The 27,364-nt window shown below is 39.4% G+C and overlaps 1 protein-coding gene across 5 annotated transcripts in view; it reads right to left on the bottom strand.

Moving 5' to 3' along the window:
• Window positions 1-27,364, bottom strand: part of exoc2 (exocyst complex component 2) — a 142,364-nt gene that overhangs the window by 88,518 nt on the left and 26,482 nt on the right. For all 5 annotated transcript variants that reach the window (XM_065009170.1, XM_065009169.1, XM_065009171.1 and 2 more), the window contains 2 exons: window positions 26,306-26,419; window positions 25,313-25,437 (listed from right to left, as the gene is read on the bottom strand). In XM_065009170.1, coding sequence (XP_064865242.1) covers window positions 25,313-25,437; window positions 26,306-26,419 — 239 coding nt within the window. The remainder of the gene's footprint in view (window positions 1-25,312; window positions 25,438-26,305; window positions 26,420-27,364) is intronic.

Raw genomic sequence — 27,364 nt, 5'->3', positions numbered from 1 at the left:
ATATCTCAAACCATACCTGTCTTATTCTAACTCCCACTGTAATACACCACACTAATGATATCCCAAACCATACCTGTCTTATTCTAACTCCCACTGTAAGACACCACACTAATGATATCCCAAACCATACCTGTCTTATTCTAACTCCCACTGTAAAACACCACACTAATGATATCCCAAACCATACCTGTCTTATACTAACTCCCACTGTAAACACCACACTAATGATATCCCTAACCATACCGGTCTTATACTAACTCCCACTGTAATACACCACACTAATGATATCCCAAACCATACCTGTCTTATACTAACTCCCACTGTAAACACCACACTAATGATATCCCAAACCATACCGGTCTTATTCTAACTCCCACTGTAAAACACCACACTAATGATATCCCAAACCATACCTGTCTTATTCTAACTCCCACTGTAATACACCACACTAATGATATCCCAAACCATACCTGTCTTATTCTAACTCCCACTGTAAGACACCACACTAATGATATCCCAAACCATACCTGTCTTATACTAACTCCCACTGTAAAACACCACACTAATGATATCCCAAACCATACCTGTCTTATTCTAACTCCCACTGTAATACACCACACTAATGATATCCCAAACCATACCTGTCTTATTCTAACTCCCACTGTAAGACACCACACTAATGATATCCCAAACCATACCTGTCTTATACTAACTCCCACTGTAAAACACCACACTAATGATATCCCAAACCATACCTGTCTTATTCTAACTCCCACTGTAATACACAACACTAATGATATCTCAAACCATACCTGTCTTATTCTAACTCCCACTGTAAAACACCACACTAATGATATCCCAAACCATACCTGTCTTAATAACTCCCACTGTAAAACACCACACTAATGATATCCCAAACCATACCTGTCTTATACTAACTCCCACTGTAAAACACCACACTAATGATATCCCAAACCATAACTGTCTTATTCTAACTCCCACTGTAATACACCACACTAATGATATCTCAAACCATACCTGTCTTATTCTAACTCCCACTGTAATACACCACACTAATGATATCCCAAACCATACCTGTCTTATTGTAACTCCCACTGTAATACACCACACTAATGATATCTCAAACCATACCGGTCTTATTCTAACTCCCACTGTAATACACCACACTAATGATATCCCAAACCATACCTGTCTTATTCTAACTCCCACTGTAAAACACCACACTAATGATATCCCAAACCATACCTGTCTTATTCTAACTCCCACTGTAAAACACCACACTAATGATATCCCAAACCATACCGTCTTATTCTAACTCCCACTGTAATACACCACACTAATGATATCCCAAACCATACCTGTCTTATTCTAACTCCCACTGTAAAACACCACACTAATGATATCCCAAACCATACCTGTCTTATTCTAACTCCCACTGTAAAACACCACACTAATGATATCTCAAACCATACCTGTCTTATTCTAACTCCCACTGTAATACACCACACTAATGATATCCCAAACCATACCTGTCTTATTCTAACTCCCACTGTAAGACACCACACTAATGATATCCCAAACCATACCTGTCTTATTCTAACTCCCACTGTAAAACACCACACTAATGATATCCCAAACCATACCTGTCTTATACTAACTCCCACTGTAATACACCACACTAATGATATCCCTAACCATACCGGTCTTATACTAACTCCCACTGTAATACACCACACTAATGATATCCCAAACCATACCTGTCTTATACTAACTCCCACTGTAAAACACCACACTAATGATATCCCAAACCATACCTGTCTTATTCTAACTCCCACTGTAAAACACCACACTAATGATATCCCAAACCATACCTGTCTTATTCTAACTCCCACTGTAATACACCACACTAATGATATCCCAAACCATACCCGTCTTATTCTAACTCCCACTGTAAGACACCACACTAATGATATCCCAAACCATACCTGTCTTATACTAACTCCCACTGTAAAACACCACACTAATGATATCCCAAACCATACCTGTCTTATTCTAACTCCCACTGTAATACACCACACTAATGATATCCCAAACCATACCTGTCTTATTCTAACTCCCACTGTAAGACACCACACTAATGATATCCCAAACCATACCTGTCTTATACTAACTCCCACTGTAAAACACCACACTAATGATATCCCAAACCATACCTGTCTTATTCTAACTCCCACTGTAATACACAACACTAATGATATCTCAAACCATACCTGTCTTATTCTAACTCCCACTGTAAAACACCACACTAATGATATCCCAAACCATACCTGTCTTATTCTAACTCCCACTGTAATACACCACACTAATGATATCCCAAACCATACCTGTCTTATTCTAACTCCCACTGTAAGACACCACACTAATGATATCCCAAACCATACCGGTCTTATTCTAACTCCCACTGTAAAACACCACACTAATGATATCCCAAACCATAACTGTCTTATTCTAACTCCCACTGTAATACACCACACTAATGATATCTCAAACCATACCTGTCTTATTCTAACTCCCACTGTAAACACCACACTAATGATATCCCAAACCATACCTGTCTTATTCTAACTCCCACTGTAATACACCACACTAATGATATCTCAAACCATACCTGTCTTATTCTAACTCCCACTGTAATACACCACACTAATGATATCCCAAACCATACCTGTCTTATTCTAACTCCACTGTAAGACACCACTAATGATATCCCAAACCATACCTGTCTTATTCTAACTCCCACTGTAAAACACCACACTAATGATATCCCTAACCATACCGTCTTATACTAACTCCCACTGTAATACACCACACTAATGATATCCCTAACCATACCGGTCTTATACTAACTCCCACTGTAATACACCACACTAATGATATCCCAAACCATACCTGTCTTATACTAACTCCCACTGTAAAACACCACACTAATGATATCCCAAACCATACCGGTCTTATTCTAACTCCCACTGTAAAACACCACACTAATGATATCCCAAACCATACCTGTCTTATTCTAACTCCCACTGTAATACACCACACTAATGATATCCCAAACCATACCCGTCTTATTCTAACTCCCACTGTAAGACACCACACTAATGATATCCCAAACCATACCTGTCTTATACTAACTCCCACTGTAAAACACCACACTAATGATATCCCAAACCATACCTGTCTTATTCTAACTCCCACTGTAATACACCACACTAATGATATCCCAAACCATACCTGTCTTATTCTAACTCCCACTGTAAGACACCACACTAATGATATCCCAAACCATACCTGTCTTATACTAACTCCCACTGTAAAACACCACACTAATGATATCCCAAACCATACCTGTCTTATTCTAACTCCCACTGTAATACACAACACTAATGATATCTCAAACCATACCTGTCTTATTCTAACTCCCACTGTAAAACACCACACTAATGATATCCCAAACCATACCTGTCTTATTCTAACTCCCACTGTAATACACCACACTAATGATATCCCAAACCATACCTGTCTTATTCTAACTCCCACTGTAAGACACCACACTAATGATATCCCAAACCATACCTGTCTTATACTAACTCCCACTGTAAAACACCACACTAATGATATCCCAAACCATAACTGTCTTATTCTAACTCCCACTGTAATACACCACACTAATGATATCTCAAACCATACCTGTCTTATTCTAACTCCCACTGTAATACACCACACTAATGATATCCCAAACCATACCTGTCTTATTGTAACTCCCACTGTAATACACCACACTAATGATATCTCAAACCATACCGGTCTTATTCTAACTCCCACTGTAATACACCACACTAATGATATCCCAAACCATACCTGTCTTATACTAACTCCCACTGTAAAACACCACACTAATGATATCCCAAACCATACCTGTCTTATTCTAACTCCCACTGTAATACACCACACTAATGATATCCCAAACCATACCTGTCTTATTCTAACTCCCACTGTAAAACACCACACTAATGATATCCCAAACCATACCTGTCTTATTCTAACTCCCACTGTAAAACACCACACTAATGATATCTCAAACCATACCTGTCTTATTCTAACTCCCACTGTAATACACCACACTAATGATATCCCAAACCATACCCGTCTTATTCTAACTCCCACTGTAAGACACCACACGAATGATATCCCAAACCATACCTGTCTTATTCTAACTCCCACTGTAAAACACCACACTAATGATATCCCAAACCATACCTGTCTCATACTAACTCCCACTGTAATACACCACACGAATGATATCCCAAACCATACCGGTCTTATACTAACTCCCACTGTAATACACCACACTAATGATATCCCAAACCATACCTGTCTTATACTAACTCCACTGTAAAACACCACACTAATGATATCCCAAACCATAACTGTCTTATTCTAACTCCCACTGTAATACACCACACTAATGATATCTCAAACCATACCTGTCTTATTCTAACTCCCACTGTAATACACCACACTAATGATATCCCAAACCATACCTGTCTTATTCTAACTCCCACTGTAAAACACCACACTAATGATATCCCAAACCATACCTGTCTTATACTAACTCCCACTGTAAAACACCACACTAATGATATCCCAAACCATAACTGTCTTATTCTAACTCCCACTGTAATACACCACACTAATGATATCTCAAACCATACCTGTCTTATTCTAACTCCCACTGTAATACACCACACTAATGATATCCCAAACCATACCTGTCTTATTGTAACTCCCACTGTAATACACCACACTAATGATATCTCAAACCATACCGGTCTTATTCTAACTCCCACTGTAATACACCACACTAATGATATCCCAAACCATACCTGTCTTATTCTAACTCCCACTGTAAGACACCACACTAATGATATCCCAAACCATACCTGTCTTATACTAACTCCCACTGTAAAACACCACACTAATGATATCCCAAACCATACCTGTCTTATTCTAACTCCCACTGTAATACACAACACTAATGATATCTCAAACCATACCTGTCTTATTCTAACTCCCACTGTAATACACCACACTAATGATATCCCAAACCATACCTGTCTTATTCTAACTCCCACTGTAAGACACCACACTAATGATATCCCAAACCATACCTGTCTTATACTAACTCCCACTGTAAAACACCACACTAATGATATCCCAAACCATACCTGTCTTATTCTAACTCCCACTGTAATACACAACACTAATGATATCTCAAACCATACCTGTCTTATTCTAACTCCCACTGTAATACACCACACTAATGATATCCCAAACCATACCTGTCTTATTCTAACTCCCACTGTAAGACACCACACTAATGATATCCCAAACCATACCTGTCTTATACTAACTCCCACTGTAAAACACCACACTAATGATATCCCAAACCATACCTGTCTTATTCTAACTCCCACTGTAATACACAACACTAATGATATCTCAAACCATACCTGTCTTATTCTAACTCCCACTGTAATACACCACACTAATGATATCCCAAACCATACCTGTCTTATACTAACTCCCACTGTAATACATCACACTAATGATATCCCAAACCATACCTGTCTTATACTAACTCCCACTGTAATACATCACACTAATGATATCCCAAACCATACATGTCTTATTCTAACTCCCACTGTAAAACACCACACTAATGATATCCCAAACCATACCGGTCTTATTCTAACTCCCACTGTAAAACACCACACTAATGATATCCCAAACCATACCTGTCTTATACTAACTCCCACTGTAAAACACCACACTAATGATATCCCAAACCATACCGGTCTTATTCTAACTCCCACTGTAATACACCACACTAATGATATCCCAAACCATACCGGTCTTATTCTAACTCCCACTGTAAAACACCACACTAATGATATCCCAAACCATACCTGTCTTATTCTAACTCCCACTGTAAAACACCACACTAATGATATCTCAAACCATACCTGTCTTATTCTAATTCCCACTGTAATACACCACACTAATGATATCCCAAACCATACCCGTCTTATTCTAACTCCCACTGTAAGACACCACACTAATGATATCCCAAACCATACCGGTCTTATTCTAACTCCCACTGTAATACACCACACTAATGATATCCCAAACCATATCGGTCTTATTCTAACTCCCACTGTAAAACACCACACTAATGATATCCCAAACCATACCTGTCTTATACTAACTCCCACTGTAAAACACCACACTAATGATATCCCAAACCATACCTGTCTTATACTAACTCCCACTGTAAAACACCACACTAATGATATCCCAAACCATACCTGTCTTATTCTAACTCCCACTGTAATACACCACACTAATGATATCCCAAACCATACCTGTCTTATTCTAACTCCCACTGTAAGACACCACACTAATGATATCCCAAACCATACCTGTCTTATACTAACTCCCACTGTAAAACACCACACTAATGATATCCCAAACCATACCTGTCTTATTCTAACTCCCACTGTAATACACAACACTAATGATATCTCAAACCATACCTGTCTTATTCTAACTCCCACTGTAATACACCACACTAATGATATCCCAAACCATACCTGTCTTATACTAACTCCCACTGTAAAACACCACACTAATGATATCCCAAACCATACCTGTCTTATACTAACTCCCACTGTAAAACACCACACTAATGATATCCCAAACCATAACTGTCTTATTCTAACTCCCACTGTAATACACCACACTAATGATATCTCAAACCATACCTGTCTTATTCTAACTCCCACTGTAATACACCACACTAATGATATCCCAAACCATACCTGTCTTATTGTAACTCCCACTGTAATACACCACACTAATGATATCTCAAACCATACCGGTCTTATTCTAACTCCCACTGTAATACACCACACTAATGATATCCCAAACCATACCTGTCTTATACTAACTCCCACTGTAAAACACCACACTAATGATATCCCAAACCATACCTGTCTTATTCTAACTCCCACTGTAATACACCACACTAATGATATCCCAAACCATACCTGTCTTATTCTAACTCCCACTGTAAGACACCACACTAATGATATCCCAAACCATACCTGTCTTATACTAACTCCCACTGTAAAACACCACACTAATGATATCCCAAACCATACCTGTCTTATTCTAACTCCCACTGTAATACACCACACTAATGATATCCCAAACCATACCTGTCTTATACTAACTCCCACTGTAAAACACCACACTAATGATATCCCAAACCATACCGGTCTTATTCTAACTCCCACTGTAATACACCACACTAATGATATCCCAAACCATACCGGTCTTATTCTAACTCCCACTGTAAAACACCACACTAATGATATCCCAAACCATACCTGTCTTATTCTAACTCCCACTGTAAAACACCACACTAATGATATCTCAAACCATACCTGTCTTATTCTAACTCCCACTGTAATACACCACACTAATGATATCCCAAACCATACCCGTCTTATTCTAACTCCCACTGTAAAACACCACACTAATGATATCCCAAACCATACCTGTCTTATACTAACTCCCACTGTAAAACACCACACTAATGATATCCCAAACCATACCTGTCTTATACTAACTCCCACTGTAAAACACCACACTAATGATATCCCAAACCATAACTGTCTTATTCTAACTCCCACTGTAATACACCACACTAATGATATCTCAAACCATACCTGTCTTATTCTAACTCCCACTGTAATACACCACACTAATGATATCCCAAACCATACCTGTCTTATTGTAACTCCCACTGTAATACACCACACTAATGATATCTCAAACCATACCGGTCTTATTCTAACTCCCACTGTAATACACCACACTAATGATATCCCAAACCATACCTGTCTTATTCTAACTCCCACTGTAAGACACCACACTAATGATATCCCAAACCATACCTGTCTTATACTAACTCCCACTGTAAAACACCACACTAATGATATCCCAAACCATACCTGTCTTATTCTAACTCCCACTGTAATACACAACACTAATGATATCTCAAACCATACCTGTCTTATTCTAACTCCCACTGTAATACACCACACTAATGATATCCCAAACCATACCTGTCTTATTCTAACTCCCACTGTAAGACACCACACTAATGATATCCCAAACCATACCTGTCTTATACTAACTCCCACTGTAAAACACCACACTAATGATATCCCAAACCATACCTGTCTTATACTAACTCCCACTGTAAAACACCACACTAATGATATCCCAAACCATACCGGTCTTATTCTAACTCCCACTGTAATACACCACACTAATGATATCCCAAACCATACCGGTCTTATTCTAACTCCCACTGTAAAACACCACACTAATGATATCCCAAACCATACCTGTCTTATTCTAACTCCCACTGTAATACACCACACTAATGATATCCCAAACCATACCTGTCTTATTCTAACTCCCACTGTAAAACACCACACTAATGATATCCCAAACCATACCTGTCTTATACTAACTCCCACTGTAAAACACCACACTAATGATATCCCAAACCATACCTGTCTTATACTAACTCCCACTGTAAAACACCACACTAATGATATCCCAAACCATAACTGTCTTATTCTAACTCCCACTGTAATACACCACACTAATGATATCTCAAACCATACCTGTCTTATTCTAACTCCCACTGTAATACACCACACTAATGATATCCCAAACCATACCTGTCTTATTGTAACTCCCACTGTAATACACCACACTAATGATATCTCAAACCATACCGGTCTTATTCTAACTCCCACTGTAATACACCACACTAATGATATCCCAAACCATACCTGTCTTATTCTAACTCCCACTGTAAGACACCACACTAATGATATCCCAAACCATACCTGTCTTATACTAACTCCCACTGTAAAACACCACACTAATGATATCCCAAACCATACCTGTCTTATTCTAACTCCCACTGTAATACACAACACTAATGATATCTCAAACCATACCTGTCTTATTCTAACTCCCACTGTAATACACCACACTAATGATATCCCAAACCATACCTGTCTTATTCTAACTCCCACTGTAAGACACCACACTAATGATATCCCAAACCATACCTGTCTTATACTAACTCCCACTGTAAAACACCACACTAATGATATCCCAAACCATACCTGTCTTATTCTAACTCCCACTGTAATACACAACACTAATGATATCTCAAACCATACCTGTCTTATTCTAACTCCCACTGTAATACACCACACTAATGATATCCCAAACCATACCTGTCTTATTCTAACTCCCACTGTAAGACACCACACTAATGATATCCCAAACCATACCTGTCTTATACTAACTCCCACTGTAAAACACCACACTAATGATATCCCAAACCATACCTGTCTTATTCTAACTCCCACTGTAATACACAACACTAATGATATCTCAAACCATACCTGTCTTATTCTAACTCCCACTGTAATACACCACACTAATGATATCCCAAACCATACCTGTCTTATACTAACTCCCACTGTAATACATCACACTAATGATATCCCAAACCATACATGTCTTATTCTAACTCCCACTGTAATACATCACACTAATGATATCCCAAACCATACCTGTCTTATACTAACTCCCACTGTAATACATCACACTAATGATATCCCAAACCATACATGTCTTATTCTAACTCCCACTGTAAAACACCACACTAATGATATCCCAAACCATACCGGTCTTATTCTAACTCCCACTGTAAAACACCACACTAATGATATCCCAAACCATACCTGTCTTATACTAACTCCCACTGTAAAACACCACACTAATGATATCCCAAACCATACCGGTCTTATTCTAACTCCCACTGTAATACACCACACTAATGATATCCCAAACCATACCGGTCTTATTCTAACTCCCACTGTAAAACACCACACTAATGATATCCCAAACCATACCTGTCTTATTCTAACTCCCACTGTAAAACACCACACTAATGATATCTCAAACCATACCTGTCTTATTCTAACTCCCACTGTAATACACCACACTAATGATATCCCAAACCATACCCGTCTTATTCTAACTCCCACTGTAAGACACCACACTAATGATATCCCAAACCATACCTGTCTTATACTAACTCCCACTGTAATACATCACACTAATGATATCCCAAACCATACATGTCTTATTCTAACTCCCACTGTAAAACACCACACTAATGATATCCCAAACCATACCGGTCTTATTCTAACTCCCACTGTAAAACACCACACTAATGATATCCCAAACCATACCTGTCTTATACTAACTCCCACTGTAAAACACCACACTAATGATATCCCAAACCATACCGGTCTTATTCTAACTCCCACTGTAATACACCACACTAATGATATCCCAAACCATACCGGTCTTATTCTAACTCCCACTGTAAAACACCACACTAATGATATCCCAAACCATACCTGTCTTATTCTAACTCCCACTGTAAAACACCACACTAATGATATCTCAAACCATACCTGTCTTATTCTAACTCCCACTGTAATACACCACACTAATGATATCCCAAACCATACCCGTCTTATTCTAACTCCCACTGTAAGACACCACACTAATGATATCCCAAACCATACCGGTCTTATTCTAACTCCCACTGTAATACACCACACTAATGATATCCCAAACCATACCGGTCTTATTCTAACTCCCACTGTAAAACACCACACTAATGATATCCCAAACCATACCTGTCTTATTCTAACTCCCACTGTAAAACACCACACTAATGATATCTCAAACCATACCGGTCTTATACTAACTCCCACTGTAAAACACCACACTAATGATATCCCAAACCATACCGGTCTTATTCTAACTCCCACTGTAATACACCACACTAATGATATCCCAAACCATATCGGTCTTATTCTAACTCCCACTGTAAAACACCACACTAATGATATCCCAAACCATACCTGTCTTATACTAACTCCCACTGTAAAACACCACACTAATGATATCCCAAACCATACCTGTCTTATTCTAACTCCCACTGTAATACACCACACTAATGATATCCCAAACCATACCTGTCTTATTCTAACTCCCACTGTAATACACAACACTAATGATATCTCAAACCATACCTGTCTTATTCTAACTCCCACTGTAATACACCACACTAATGATATCCCAAACCATACCTGTCTTATACTAACTCCCACTGTAAAACACCACACTAATGATATCCCAAACCATACCTGTCTTATACTAACTCCCACTGTAAAACACCACACTAATGATATCCCAAACCATAACTGTCTTATTCTAACTCCCACTGTAATACACCACACTAATGATATCTCAAACCATACCTGTCTTATTCTAACTCCCACTGTAATACACCACACTAATGATATCCCAAACCATACCTGTCTTATTGTAACTCCCACTGTAATACACCACACTAATGATATCTCAAACCATACCGGTCTTATTCTAACTCCCACTGTAATACACCACACTAATGATATCCCAAACCATACCTGTCTTATACTAACTCCCACTGTAAAACACCACACTAATGATATCCCAAACCATACCTGTCTTATTCTAACTCCCACTGTAATACACCACACTAATGATATCCCAAACCATACCTGTCTTATTCTAACTCCCACTGTAAGACACCACACTAATGATATCCCAAACCATACCTGTCTTATACTAACTCCCACTGTAAAACACCACACTAATGATATCCCAAACCATACCTGTCTTATTCTAACTCCCACTGTAATACACCACACTAATGATATCCCAAACCATACCTGTCTTATACTAACTCCCACTGTAAAACACCACACTAATGATATCCCAAACCATACCGGTCTTATTCTAACTCCCACTGTAATACACCACACTAATGATATCCCAAACCATACCGGTCTTATTCTAACTCCCACTGTAAAACACCACACTAATGATATCCCAAACCATACCTGTCTTATTCTAACTCCCACTGTAAAACACCACACTAATGATATCTCAAACCATACCTGTCTTATTCTAACTCCCACTGTAATACACCACACTAATGATATCCCAAACCATACCCGTCTTATTCTAACTCCCACTGTAAAACACCACACTAATGATATCCCAAACCATACCTGTCTTATACTAACTCCCACTGTAAAACACCACACTAATGATATCCCAAACCATACCTGTCTTATACTAACTCCCACTGTAAAACACCACACTAATGATATCCCAAACCATAACTGTCTTATTCTAACTCCCACTGTAATACACCACACTAATGATATCTCAAACCATACCTGTCTTATTCTAACTCCCACTGTAATACACCACACTAATGATATCCCAAACCATACCTGTCTTATTGTAACTCCCACTGTAATACACCACACTAATGATATCTCAAACCATACCGGTCTTATTCTAACTCCCACTGTAATACACCACACTAATGATATCCCAAACCATACCTGTCTTATTCTAACTCCCACTGTAAGACACCACACTAATGATATCCCAAACCATACCTGTCTTATACTAACTCCCACTGTAAACACCACACTAATGATATCCCAAACCATACCTGTCTTATTCTAACTCCCACTGTAATACACAACACTAATGATATCTCAAACCATACCTGTCTTATTCTAACTCCCACTGTAATACACCACACTAATGATATCCCAAACCATACCTGTCTTATTCTAACTCCCACTGTAAGACACCACACTAATGATATCCCAAACCATACCTGTCTTATACTAACTCCCACTGTAAAACACCACACTAATGATATCCCAAACCATACCTGTCTTATACTAACTCCCACTGTAAAACACCACACTAATGATATCCCAAACCATACCGGTCTTATTCTAACTCCCACTGTAATACACCACACTAATGATATCCCAAACCATACCGGTCTTATTCTAACTCCCACTGTAAAACACCACACTAATGATATCCCAAACCATACCTGTCTTATTCTAACTCCCACTGTAATACACCACACTAATGATATCCCAAACCATACCCGTCTTATTCTAACTCCCAATGTAAAACACCACACTAATGATATCCCAAACCATACCTGTCTTATACTAACTCCCACTGTAAAACACCACACTAATGATATCCCAAACCATACCTGTCTTATACTAACTCCCACTGTAAAACACCACACTAATGATATCCCAAACCATAACTGTCTTATTCTAACTCCCACTGTAATACACCACACTAATGATATCTCAAACCATACCTGTCTTATTCTAACTCCCACTGTAATACACCACACTAATGATATCCCAAACCATACCTGTCTTATTGTAACTCCCACTGTAATACACCACACTAATGATATCTCAAACCATACCGTCTTATTCTAACTCCCACTGTAATACACCACACTAATGATATCCCAAACCATACCTGTCTTATTCTAACTCCCACTGTAAGACACCACACTAATGATATCCCAAACCATACCTGTCTTATACTAACTCCCACTGTAAAACACCACACTAATGATATCCCAAACCATACCTGTCTTATTCTAACTCCCACTGTAATACACAACACTAATGATATCTCAAACCATACCTGTCTTATTCTAACTCCCACTGTAATACACCACACTAATGATATCCCAAACCATACCTGTCTTATTCTAACTCCCACTGTAAGACACCACACTAATGATATCCCAAACCATACCTGTCTTATACTAACTCCCACTGTAAAACACCACACTAATGATATCCCAAACCATACCTGTCTTATTCTAACTCCCACTGTAATACACAACACTAATGATATCTCAAACCATACCTGTCTTATTCTAACTCCCACTGTAATACACCACACTAATGATATCCCAAACCATACCTGTCTTATTCTAACTCCCACTGTAAGACACCACACTAATGATATCCCAAACCATACCTGTCTTATACTAACTCCCACTGTAAAACACCACACTAATGATATCCCAAACCATACCTGTCTTATTCTAACTCCCACTGTAATACACAACACTAATGATATCTCAAACCATACCTGTCTTATTCTAACTCCCACTGTAATACACCACACTAATGATATCCCAAACCATACCTGTCTTATACTAACTCCCACTGTAATACATCACACTAATGATATCCCAAACCATACATGTCTTATTCTAACTCCCACTGTAATACATCACACTAATGATATCCCAAACCATACCTGTCTTATACTAACTCCCACTGTAATACATCACACTAATGATATCCCAAACCATACATGTCTTATTCTAACTCCCACTGTAAAACACCACACTAATGATATCCCAAACCATACCGGTCTTATTCTAACTCCCACTGTAAAACACCACACTAATGATATCCCAAACCATACCTGTCTTATACTAACTCCCACTGTAAAACACCACACTAATGATATCCCAAACCATACCGGTCTTATTCTAACTCCCACTGTAATACACCACACTAATGATATCCCAAACCATACCGGTCTTATTCTAACTCCCACTGTAAAACACCACACTAATGATATCCCAAACCATACCTGTCTTATTCTAACTCCCACTGTAAAACACCACACTAATGATATCTCAAACCATACCTGTCTTATTCTAACTCCCACTGTAATACACCACACTAATGATATCCCAAACCATACCCGTCTTATTCTAACTCCCACTGTAAGACACCACACTAATGATATCCCAAACCATACCTGTCTTATTCTAACTCCCACTGTAAGACACCACACTAATGATATCCCAAACCATACCTGTCTTATACTAACTCCCACTGTAAAACACCACACTAATGATATCCCAAACCATACCGGTCTTATTCTAACTCCCACTGTAATACACCACACTAATGATATCCCAAACCATACCGGTCTTATTCTAACTCCCACTGTAAAACACCACACTAATGATATCCCAAACCATACCTGTCTTATTCTAACTCCCACTGTAAAACACCACACTAATGATATCTCAAACCATACCTGTCTTATTCTAACTCCCACTGTAATACACCACACTAATGATATCCCAAACCATACCTGTCTTATTCTAACTCCCACTGTAAAACACCACACTAATGATATCCCAAACCATACCTGTCTTATACTAACTCCCACTGTAAAACACCACACTAATGATATCCCAAACCATACCTGTCTTATACTAACTCCCACTGTAAAACACCACACTAATGATATCCCAAACCATAACTGTCTTATTCTAACTCCCACTGTAATACACCACACTAATGATATCTCAAACCATACCTGTCTTATTCTAACTCCCACTGTAATACACCACACTAATGATATCCCAAACCATACCTGTCTTATTGTAACTCCCACTGTAATACACCACACTAATGATATCTCAAACCATACCGGTCTTATTCTAACTCCCACTGTAATACACCACACTAATGATATCCCAAACCATACCTGTCTTATTCTAACTCCCACTGTAATACACCACACTAATGATATCCCAAACCATACCTGTCTTATTCTAACTCCCACTGTAAGACACCACACTAATGATATCCCAAACCATACCTGTCTTATACTAACTCCCACTGTAAAACACCACACTAATGATATCCCAAACCATACCTGTCTTATTCTAACTCCCACTGTAATACACAACACTAATGATATCTCAAACCATACCTGTCTTATTCTAACTCCCACTGTAATACACCACACTAATGATATCCCAAACCATACCTGTCTTATACTAACTCCCACTGTAATACATCACACTAATGATATCCCAAACCATACATGTCTTATTCTAACTCCCACTGTAATACATCACACTAATGATATCCCAAACCATACCTGTCTTATACTAACTCCCACTGTAATACATCACACTAATGATATCCCAAACCATACATGTCTTATTCTAACTCCCACTGTAAAACACCACACTAATGATATCCCAAACCATACCGGTCTTATTCTAACTCCCACTGTAAAACACCACACTAATGATATCCCAAACCATACCTGTCTTATACTAACTCCCACTGTAAAACACCACACTAATGATATCCCAAACCATACCGGTCTTATTCTAACTCCCACTGTAATACACCACACTAATGATATCCCAAACCATACCGGTCTTATTCTAACTCCCACTGTAAAACACCACACTAATGATATCCCAAACCATACCTGTCTTATTCTAACTCCCACTGTAAAACACCACACTAATGATATCTCAAACCATACCTGTCTTATTCTAACTCCCACTGTAATACACCACACTAATGATATCCCAAACCATACCCGTCTTATTCTAACTCCCACTGTAAGACACCACACTAATGATATCCCAAACCATACCTGTCTTATTCTAACTCCCACTGTAAAACACCACACTAATGATATCCCTAACCATACCGGTCTTATACTAACTCCCACTGTAATACACCACACTAATGATATCCCTAACCATACCGGTCTTATACTAACTCCCACTGTAATACACCACACTAATGATATCCCAAACCATACCTGTCTTATACTAACTCCCACTGTAAAACACCACACTAATGATATCCCAAACCATACCGGTCTTATTCTAACTCCCACTGTAAAACACCACACTAATGATATCCCAAACCATACCTGTCTTATTCTAACTCCCACTGTAATACACCACACTAATGATATCCCAAACCATACCCGTCTTATTCTAACTCCCACTGTAAGACACCACACTAATGATATCCCAAACCATACCTGTCTTATACTAACTCCCACTGTAAAACACCACACTAATGATATCCCAAACCATACCTGTCTTATTCTAACTCCCACTGTAATACACCACACTAATGATATCCCAAACCATACCTGTCTTATTCTAACTCCCACTGTAAGACACCACACTAATGATATCCCAAACCATACCTGTCTTATACTAACTCCCACTGTAAAACACCACACTAATGATATCCCAAACCATACCTGTCTTATTCTAACTCCCACTGTAATACACAACACTAATGATATCTCAAACCATACCTGTCTTATTCTAACTCCCACTGTAAAACACCACACTAATGATATCCCAAACCATACCTGTCTTATTCTAACTCCCACTGTAATACACCACACTAATGATATCCCAAACCATACCTGTCTTATTCTAACTCCCACTGTAAGACACCACACTAATGATATCCCAAACCATACCTGTCTTATACTAACTCCCACTGTAAAACACCACACTAATGATATCCCAAACCATAACTGTCTTATTCTAACTCCCACTGTAATACACCACACTAATGATATCTCAAACCATACCTGTCTTATTCTAACTCCCACTGTAATACACCACACTAATGATATCCCAAACCATACCTGTCTTATTGTAACTCCCACTGTAATACACCACACTAATGATATCTCAAACCATACCGGTCTTATTCTAACTCCCACTGTAATACACCACACTAATGATATCCCAAACCATACCTGTCTTATACTAACTCCCACTGTAAAACACCACACTAATGAAATCCCAAACCATACCTGTCTTATTCTAACTCCCACTGTAAAACACCACACTAATGATATCCCAAACCATACCGGTCTTATTCTAACTCCCACTGTAATACACCACACTAATGATATCCCAAACCATACCGGTCTTATTCTAACTCCCACTGTAAAACACCACACTAATGATATCCCAAACCATACCTGTCTTATTCTAACTCCCACTGTAAAACACCACACTAATGATATCTCAAACCATACCTGTCTTATTCTAACTCCCACTGTAATACACCACACTAATGATATCCCAAACCATACCCGTCTTATTCTAACTCCCACTGTAAGACACCACACTAATGATATCCCAAACCATACCTGTCTTATTCTAACTCCCACTGTAAAACACCACACTAATGATATCCCTAACCATACCGGTCTTATACTAACTCCCACTGTAATACACCACACTAATGATATCCCTAACCATACCGGTCTTATACTAACTCCCACTGTAATACACCACACTAATGATATCCCAAACCATACCTGTCTTATACTAACTCCCACTGTAAACACCACACTAATGATATCCCAAACCATACCGGTCTTATTCTAACTCCCACTGTAAAACACCACACTAATGATATCCCAAACCATACCTGTCTTATTCTAACTCCCACTGTAATACACCACACTAATGATATCCCAAACCATACCCGTCTTATTCTAACTCCCACTGTAAGACACCACACTAATGATATCCCAAACCATACCTGTCTTATACTAACTCCCACTGTAAAACACCACACTAATGATATCCCAAACCATACCTGTCTTATTCTAACTCCCACTGTAATACACCACACTAATGATATCCCAAACCATACCTGTCTTATTCTAACTCCCACTGTAAGACACCACACTAATGATATCCCAAACCATACCTGTCTTATACTAACTCCCACTGTAAAACACCACACTAATGATATCCCAAACCATACCTGTCTTATTCTAACTCCCACTGTAATACACAACACTAATGATATCTCAAACCATACCTGTCTTATTCTAACTCCCACTGTAAAACACCACACTAATGATATCCCAAACCATACCTGTCTTATTCTAACTCCCACTGTAATACACCACACTAATGATATCCCAAACCATACCTGTCTTATTCTAACTCCCACTGTAAGACACCACACTAATGATATCCCAAACCATACCTGTCTTATACTAACTCCCACTGTAAACACCACACTAATGATATCCCAAACCATAACTGTCTTATTCTAACTCCCACTGTAATACACCACACTAATGATATCTCAAACCATACCTGTCTTATTCTAACTCCCACTGTAATACACCACACTAATGATATCCCAAACCATACCTGTCTTATTGTAACTCCCACTGTAATACACCACACTAATGATATCTCAAACCATACCGGTCTTATTCTAACTCCCACTGTAATACACCACACTAATGATATCCCAAACCATACCTGTCTTATACTAACTCCCACTGTAAAACACCACACTAATGATATCCCAAACCATACCTGTCTTATTCTAACTCCCACTGTAATACACCACACTAATGATATCCCAAACCATACCTGTCTTATTCTAACTCCCACTGTAAAACACCACACTAATGATATCCCAAACCATACCTGTCTTATTCTAACTCCCACTGTAAAACACCACACTAATGATATCTCAAACCATACCTGTCTTATTCTAACTCCCACTGTAATACACCACACTAATGATATCCCAAACCATACCCGTCTTATTCTAACTCCCACTGTAAGACACCACACGAATGATATCCCAAACCATACCTGTCTTATTCTAACTCCCACTGTAAAACACCACACTAATGATATCCCAAACCATACCTGTCTCATACTAACTCCCACTGTAATACACCACACGAATGATATCCCAAACCATACCGGTCTTATACTAACTCCCACTGTAATACACCACACTAATGATATCCCAAACCATACCTGTCTTATACTAACTCCCACTGTAAAACACCACACTAATGATATCCCAAACCATAACTGTCTTATTCTAACTCCCACTGTAATACACCACACTAATGATATCTCAAACCATACCTGTCTTATTCTAACTCCCACTGTAATACACCACACTAATGATATCCCAAACCATACCTGTCTTATTCTAACTCCCACTGTAAGACACCACACTAATGATATCCCAAACCATACCTGTCTTATACTAACTCCCACTGTAAAACACCACACTAATGATATCCCAAACCATACCTGTCTTATTCTAACTCCCACTGTAATACACAACACTAATGATATCTCAAACCATACCTGTCTTATTCTAACTCCCACTGTAATACACCACACTAATGATATCCCAAACCATACCTGTCTTATTCTAACTCCCACTGTAAGACACCACACTAATGATATCCCAAACCATACCTGTCTTATACTAACTCCCACTGTAAAACACCACACTAATGATATCCCAAACCATACCTGTCTTATTCTAACTCCCACTGTAATACACAACACTAATGATATCTCAAACCATACCTGTCTTATTCTAACTCCCACTGTAATACACCACACTAATGATATCCCAAACCATACCTGTCTTATACTAACTCCCACTGTAATACATCACACTAATGATATCCCAAACCATACATGTCTTATTCTAACTCCCACTGTAATACATCACACTAATGATATCCCAAACCATACCTGTCTTATACTAACTCCCACTGTAATACATCACACTAATGATATCCCAAACCATACATGTCTTATTCTAACTCCCACTGTAAAACACCACACTAATGATATCCCAAACCATACCGGTCTTATTCTAACTCCCACTGTAAAACACCACACTAATGATATCCCAAACCATACCTGTCTTATACTAACTCCCACTGTAAAACACCACACTAATGATATCCCAAACCATACCGGTCTTATTCTAACTCCCACTGTAATACACCACACTAATGATATCCCAAACCATACCGGTCTTATTCTAACTCCCACTGTAAAACACCACACTAATGATATCCCAAACCATACCTGTCTTATTCTAACTCCCACTGTAAAACACCACACTAATGATATCTCAAACCATACCTGTCTTATTCTAACTCCCACTGTAATACACCACACTAATGATATCCCAAACCATACCCGTCTTATTCTAACTCCCACTGTAAGACACCACACTAATGATATCCCAAACCATACCTGTCTTATTCTAACTCCCACTGTAAAACACCACACTAATGATATCCCTAACCATACCGGTCTTATACTAACTCCCACTGTAATACACCACACTAATGATATCCCTAACCATACCGGTCTTATACTAACTCCCACTGTAATACACCACACTAATGATATCCCAAACCATACCTGTCTTATACTAACTCCCACTGTAAAACACCACACTAATGATATCCCAAACCATACCGGTCTTATTCTAACTCCCACTGTAAACACCACACTAATGATATCCCAAACCATACCTGTCTTATTCTAACTCCCACTGTAATACACCACACTAATGATATCCCAAACCATACCCGTCTTATTCTAACTCCCACTGTAAGACACCACACTAATGATATCCCAAACCATACCTGTCTTATACTAACTCCCACTGTAAAACACCACACTAATGATATCCCAAACCATACCTGTCTTATTCTAACTCCCACTGTAATACACCACACTAATGATATCCCAAACCATACCTGTCTTATTCTAACTCCCACTGTAAGACACCACACTAATGATATCCCAAACCATACCTGTCTTATACTAACTCCCACTGTAAAACACCACACTAATGATATCCCAAACCATACCTGTCTTATTCTAACTCCCACTGTAATACACAACACTAATGATATCTCAAACCATACCTGTCTTATTCTAACTCCCACTGTAAAACACCACACTAATGATATCCCAAACCATACCTGTCTTATTCTAACTCCCACTGTAATACACCACACTAATGATATCCCAAACCATACCTGTCTTATTCTAACTCCCACTGTAAGACACCACACTAATGATATCCCAAACCATACCTGTCTTATACTAACTCCCACTGTAAAACACCACACTAATGATATCCCAAACCATACCTGTCTTATACTAACTCCCACTGTAAAACACCACACTAATGATATCCCAAACCATAACTGTCTTATTCTAACTCCCACTGTAATACACCACACTAATGATATCTCAAACCATACCTGTCTTATTCTAACTCCCACTGTAATACACCACACTAATGATATCCCAAACCATACCTGTCTTATTGTAACTCCCACTGTAATACACCACACTAATGATATCTCAAACCATACCGGTCTTATTCTAACTCCCACTGTAATACACCACACTAATGATATCCCAAACCATACCTGTCTTATACTAACTCCCACTGTAAAACACCACACTAATGATATCCCAAACCATACCTGTCTTATTCTAACTCCCACTGTAATACACCACACTAATGATATCCCAAACCATACCTGTCTTATTCTAACTCCCACTGTAAGACACCACACTAATGATATCCCAAACCATACCTGTCTTATACTAACTCCCACTGTAAAACACCACACTAATGATATCCCAAACCATACCTGTCTTATTCTAACTCCCACTGTAATACACCACACTAATGATATCCCAAACCATACCTGTCTTATACTAACTCCCACTGTAAAACACCACACTAATGATATCCCAAACCATACCGGTCTTATTCTAACTCCCACTGTAATACACCACACTAATGATATCCCAAACCATACCGGTCTTATTCTAACTCCCACTGTAAAACACCACACTAATGATATCCCAAACCATACCTGTCTTATTCTAACTCCCACTGTAAAACACCACACTAATGATATCTCAAACCATACCTGTCTTATTCTAACTCCCACTGTAATACACCACACTAATGATATCCCAAACCATACCCGTCTTATTCTAACTCCCACTGTAAGACACCACACGAATGATATCCCAAACCATACCTGTCTTATTCTAACTCCCACTGTAAAACACCACACTAATGATATCCCAAACCATACCTGTCTCATACTAACTCCCACTGTAATACACCACACGAATGATATCCCAAACCATACCGGTCTTATACTAACTCCCACTGTAATACACCACACTAATGATATCCCAAACCATACCCGTCTTATACTAACTCCCACTGTAAAACACCACACTAATGATATCCCAAACCATACCGGTCTTATACTAACTCCCACTGTAAAACACCACACTAATGATATCCCAAACCATACCGGTCTTATTCTAACTCCCACTGTAAAACACCACACTAATGATATCCCAAACCATACCGGTCTTATTCTAACTCCCACTGTAATACACCACACTAATGATATCCCAACCCATACCGGTCTTATTCTAACTCCCACTGTAAAACACCACACTAATGATATCCCAAACCATACCGGTCTTATTCTAACTCCCACTGTAAAACACCACACTAATGATATCCCAAACCATACCGGTCTTATTCTAACTCCCACTGTAAAACACCACACTAATGATATCCCAAACCATACCGGTCTTATACTAACTCCCACTGTAAAACACCACACTAATGATATCCCAAACCATACCTGTCTTATACTAACTCCCACTGTAATACACCACACTAAAGATATCCCAAACCATACCTGTCTTATTCTAACTCCCACTGTAAAACACCACACTAATGATATCTCAAACCAGACCTGTCTTATTCTAACTCCCACTGTAAAACACCACACTAATGATATCCCAAACCATACCGGTCTTATTCTAACTCCCACTGTAAAACACCACACTAATGATATCCCAAACCATACCGGTCTTATTCTAACTCCCACTGTAATACATCACACTAATGATATCCCAAACCATACCTGTCTTATACTAACTCCCACTGTAATACATCACACTAATGATATCCCAAACCATACATGTCTTATTCTAACTCCCACTGTAATACATCACACTAATGATATCCCAAACCATACCTGTCTTATACTAACTCCCACTGTAATACATCACACTAATGATATCCCAAACCATACATGTCTTATTCTAACTCCCACTGTAAAACACCACACTAATGATATCCCAAACCATACCGGTCTTATACTAACTCCCACTGTAAAACACCACACTAATGATATCCCAAACCATACCTGTCTTATACTAACTCCCACTGTAATACACCACACTAAAGATATCCCAAACCATACCGGTCTTATACTAACTCCCACTGTAATACACCACACTAAAGATATCCCAAACCATACCTGTCTTATTCTAACTCCCACTGTAAAACACCACACTAATGATATCTCAAACCAGACCTGTCTTATTCTAACTCCCACTGTAAAACACCACACTAATGATATCCCAAACCATACCTGTCTTATTCTAACTCCCACTGTAAAACACCACACTAATGATATCCCAAACCATACCAGTCTTATTCTAACTCCCACTGTAAAACACCACACTAATGATATCCCAAACCATACCGGTCTTATTCTAACTCCCACTGTAAAACACCACACTAATGATATCCCAAACCATACCGGTCTTATACTCTTTTCAGACAGATGGAATGTGCCGCCTTGAAAGTCCCTCGTCTAAGGGTACACTATTTCAAAAGACGACACAAAACCATCTCTGGAGATCGTTTTGAAGCACCACTGAACAGGCATTTTACTTGTCTATAATGGAATACCTCCTCTGAAGCAGGATTGACGTCCATCACTATGGGACAAGAACTGCCAATCAAATAATCTCGAGCTGCCTGCGCCCTGCCTGCCTGCGCCTTGCCTGCCTGCGCCATGCCTGCCAGCAGCCCACTCTCTCCTAAAAAAAGTTCATTAAATACTGTGACTTACCAAGAAATTTAGTAGAAAGAAAACTATCATATCATAAAATAAAACGCCATTTAAAAAAACACAGCAGCACATCAATCAGTAAGGTTTATTGTTGTCAGGGAAACAATACCGGTCATTATATGCCGGAGCAGAATTCTACTGTCAGAAAAGGTACAGATGCTCCTGATGCGGCACTTTTAAAAACTGTCTGAAAGGTTGTCTACTGTCACTATTGACGCGTTACTGTAGAAGTGTCTATGTCTGTAAAGGATATTAGTCAAACATACACTGCAATAGACCAGAGCCTCACAAACACTGCATCATGAGAGCCAAGTACCGTCAACCCTGAAACATGTTTACATTCATTGTCTTTATACGGTTATCATCTACCCGTGTAATAACACACATACAATGTATATACCACACACTCTCTGTGTAGTATTGATGTACAGTGTAAAAAACACATACTCTGTGTATAGTCTGTGTGTAACGTGTACTGTATCTTTACCTGCGAGGGCGTCCTGTGCCTCAAAGAAAGTGCTGAGGCCTCCCTTCACGTAGGCCAGACTGCCCTCGTTCTTCCTAGTGGCCTGCTTCTTCAGGTTACTGGCTGCCATACGCAACTGGTCAAAACTGAGAGGGGGAGGGAGGGAAAGAGAGAGAGAGATGAGAAAGAAAAGTGGGATGTGAAAGTTAAAAACTCTGTTTACTTCCAAGTGTGACACCATCCCATCAGTCAGAGGAGTGTGTGTGTGCGTACGGTTTTCTATGTGTAACGCACACAAGTGAGAGTCCGCACAAGCATGCGTGTGTGTACTTTGGGAGTGAATGTAAGTTTCCTCTGGAGGAAGAAACACAGGCCCTGTCAACCCAAAACAGCCCAACCCAGTGGAGTCTGCAGCCCTGCAGTTGCTGGCCAGGAGCAGACAGGATCCATCCGCTAGACTGGGGGGTTAGATGGAGGGGAACCATGATGGATGACAGGGAGGAAACCAGGAGAGACTAATAATAACCTGACAGACATGCTGACAAACACTGTCCTAGTATGACAGAGACCAGGGGTCAGAAGTCAACAAGAGAAAGGACAATTCCTCCACATGTCCAAAGTTTTCTTGTGCCAAGTCAGGGGTCAACAGGGATTGGAGCTAGATTGTATTTATTTACAGACTAGCTCTGTTTCTGGGTCAGTGGATTGATTGGATGGACTGAGAACCACGTAAAAAATAAAAAAGTTTTTTTGTAAACTGTATTGAGGCTTTTGTTAAATGCATTTTAAATAAATTGTGAATTGATGATAAAGACAACATTCAAAAGTTTTGTGCCAAGTCACTGCATTACTTCCAACAGTGTTTCTGACTGATCGCTTGGCTAGAGGGCTGACGTTCATCAACATATTAGTTGGGATGGTGCGCTGGCTGGTACAGGAGAAATATACTTGTGATTGGCTGTGTGTCTGACCCAGAGGTCGTAGAAAATAGATAGGTAGGTCGGCCTGACCTACCTGGTGACAGAGTGGTTCTCGATTAGGTACCAGGTGGCTGAGAAGTTCTCGCTGGTGAAATCCCCACTCACCCCTGGGAACATGGCCTCCAGATCTTTCAGAGGGACCTTACCCCTGGGGGAGAAAACGGATTACTAAGAAACCCTGTGAAATGTACGGTCATGCTGTGGTCCTGTACGGTCATGCTGTGGTCCTGTACGGTCATGCTGTGGTCCTGTACGGTCATGCTGTGGTCCTGTTACGGTCATGCTGTGGTACTGTACGGTCATGCTGTGGTACTGTACGGTCATGCTGTGGTACTGTACGGTCATGCTGTGGTCCTGTACGGTCATGCTGTGGTCCTGTACGGTCATGCTGTGGTCCTGTACGGTCATGCTGTGGTACTGTACGGTCATGCTGTGGTCCTGTTTGGGTCAGTTGGTAGAGTGATTGTGGGTTAGATTTCTCTTGATCACCCATACGGATAATGTATTCAGGCACATTTGGTTAAAAGCAAACATAGTATTATAGATTATGCTGCTTAGCCCATTTCTCTCGTTGACAATGAAGTTGAAAATTGAACACAATCTACACAAACAATACATAATAGGTAATGCTTACAACTGTACATAGTTTCACAAATAAGAAATAACATATCCATGACATTGTACAAAATAACAAGAATGTCCTTCTTATAATGTGTAAGTCGCTCTGGATAAGAGCGTCTGCTAAATGACTTAAATGTAAATGTAAATAATGTAATGAGGTGAAAGGTGAGTTGGGGTGTTTGTATAAAGTCATCCAGCAGGGGTCAGTGTGAGGCCAGGCTGTGCCCAAGGAGGGAGGCCCGGGCGTGGGAAGAGCAGTGTGTGACGCCTGGGTGCCCCTTGAGGACCCAGAGCTCATTAGGAAGGTTTGATCTGTGGTAATGACCCGTGGGCTACACTAACTAAACCCTAACCCCCCTCCCCCCATCCAGCCTCCACTGTAATGTACTGGAGCACACTGAGCCCTCAGGGAGTGATTACACACACACGCATGCATGCACACACACAAACATCATAGAGCAGAATTATCTCA

The sequence above is a fragment of the Oncorhynchus nerka genome, linkage group LG24 (assembly GCF_034236695.1).
Source record: "Oncorhynchus nerka isolate Pitt River linkage group LG24, Oner_Uvic_2.0, whole genome shotgun sequence".
NCBI classification, from domain to species: Eukaryota; Metazoa; Chordata; class Actinopteri; order Salmoniformes; family Salmonidae; genus Oncorhynchus; species Oncorhynchus nerka.
Note: the sequence above shows the minus strand (reverse complement) of the source record. Positions and strands in the feature narration are given on the sequence as shown.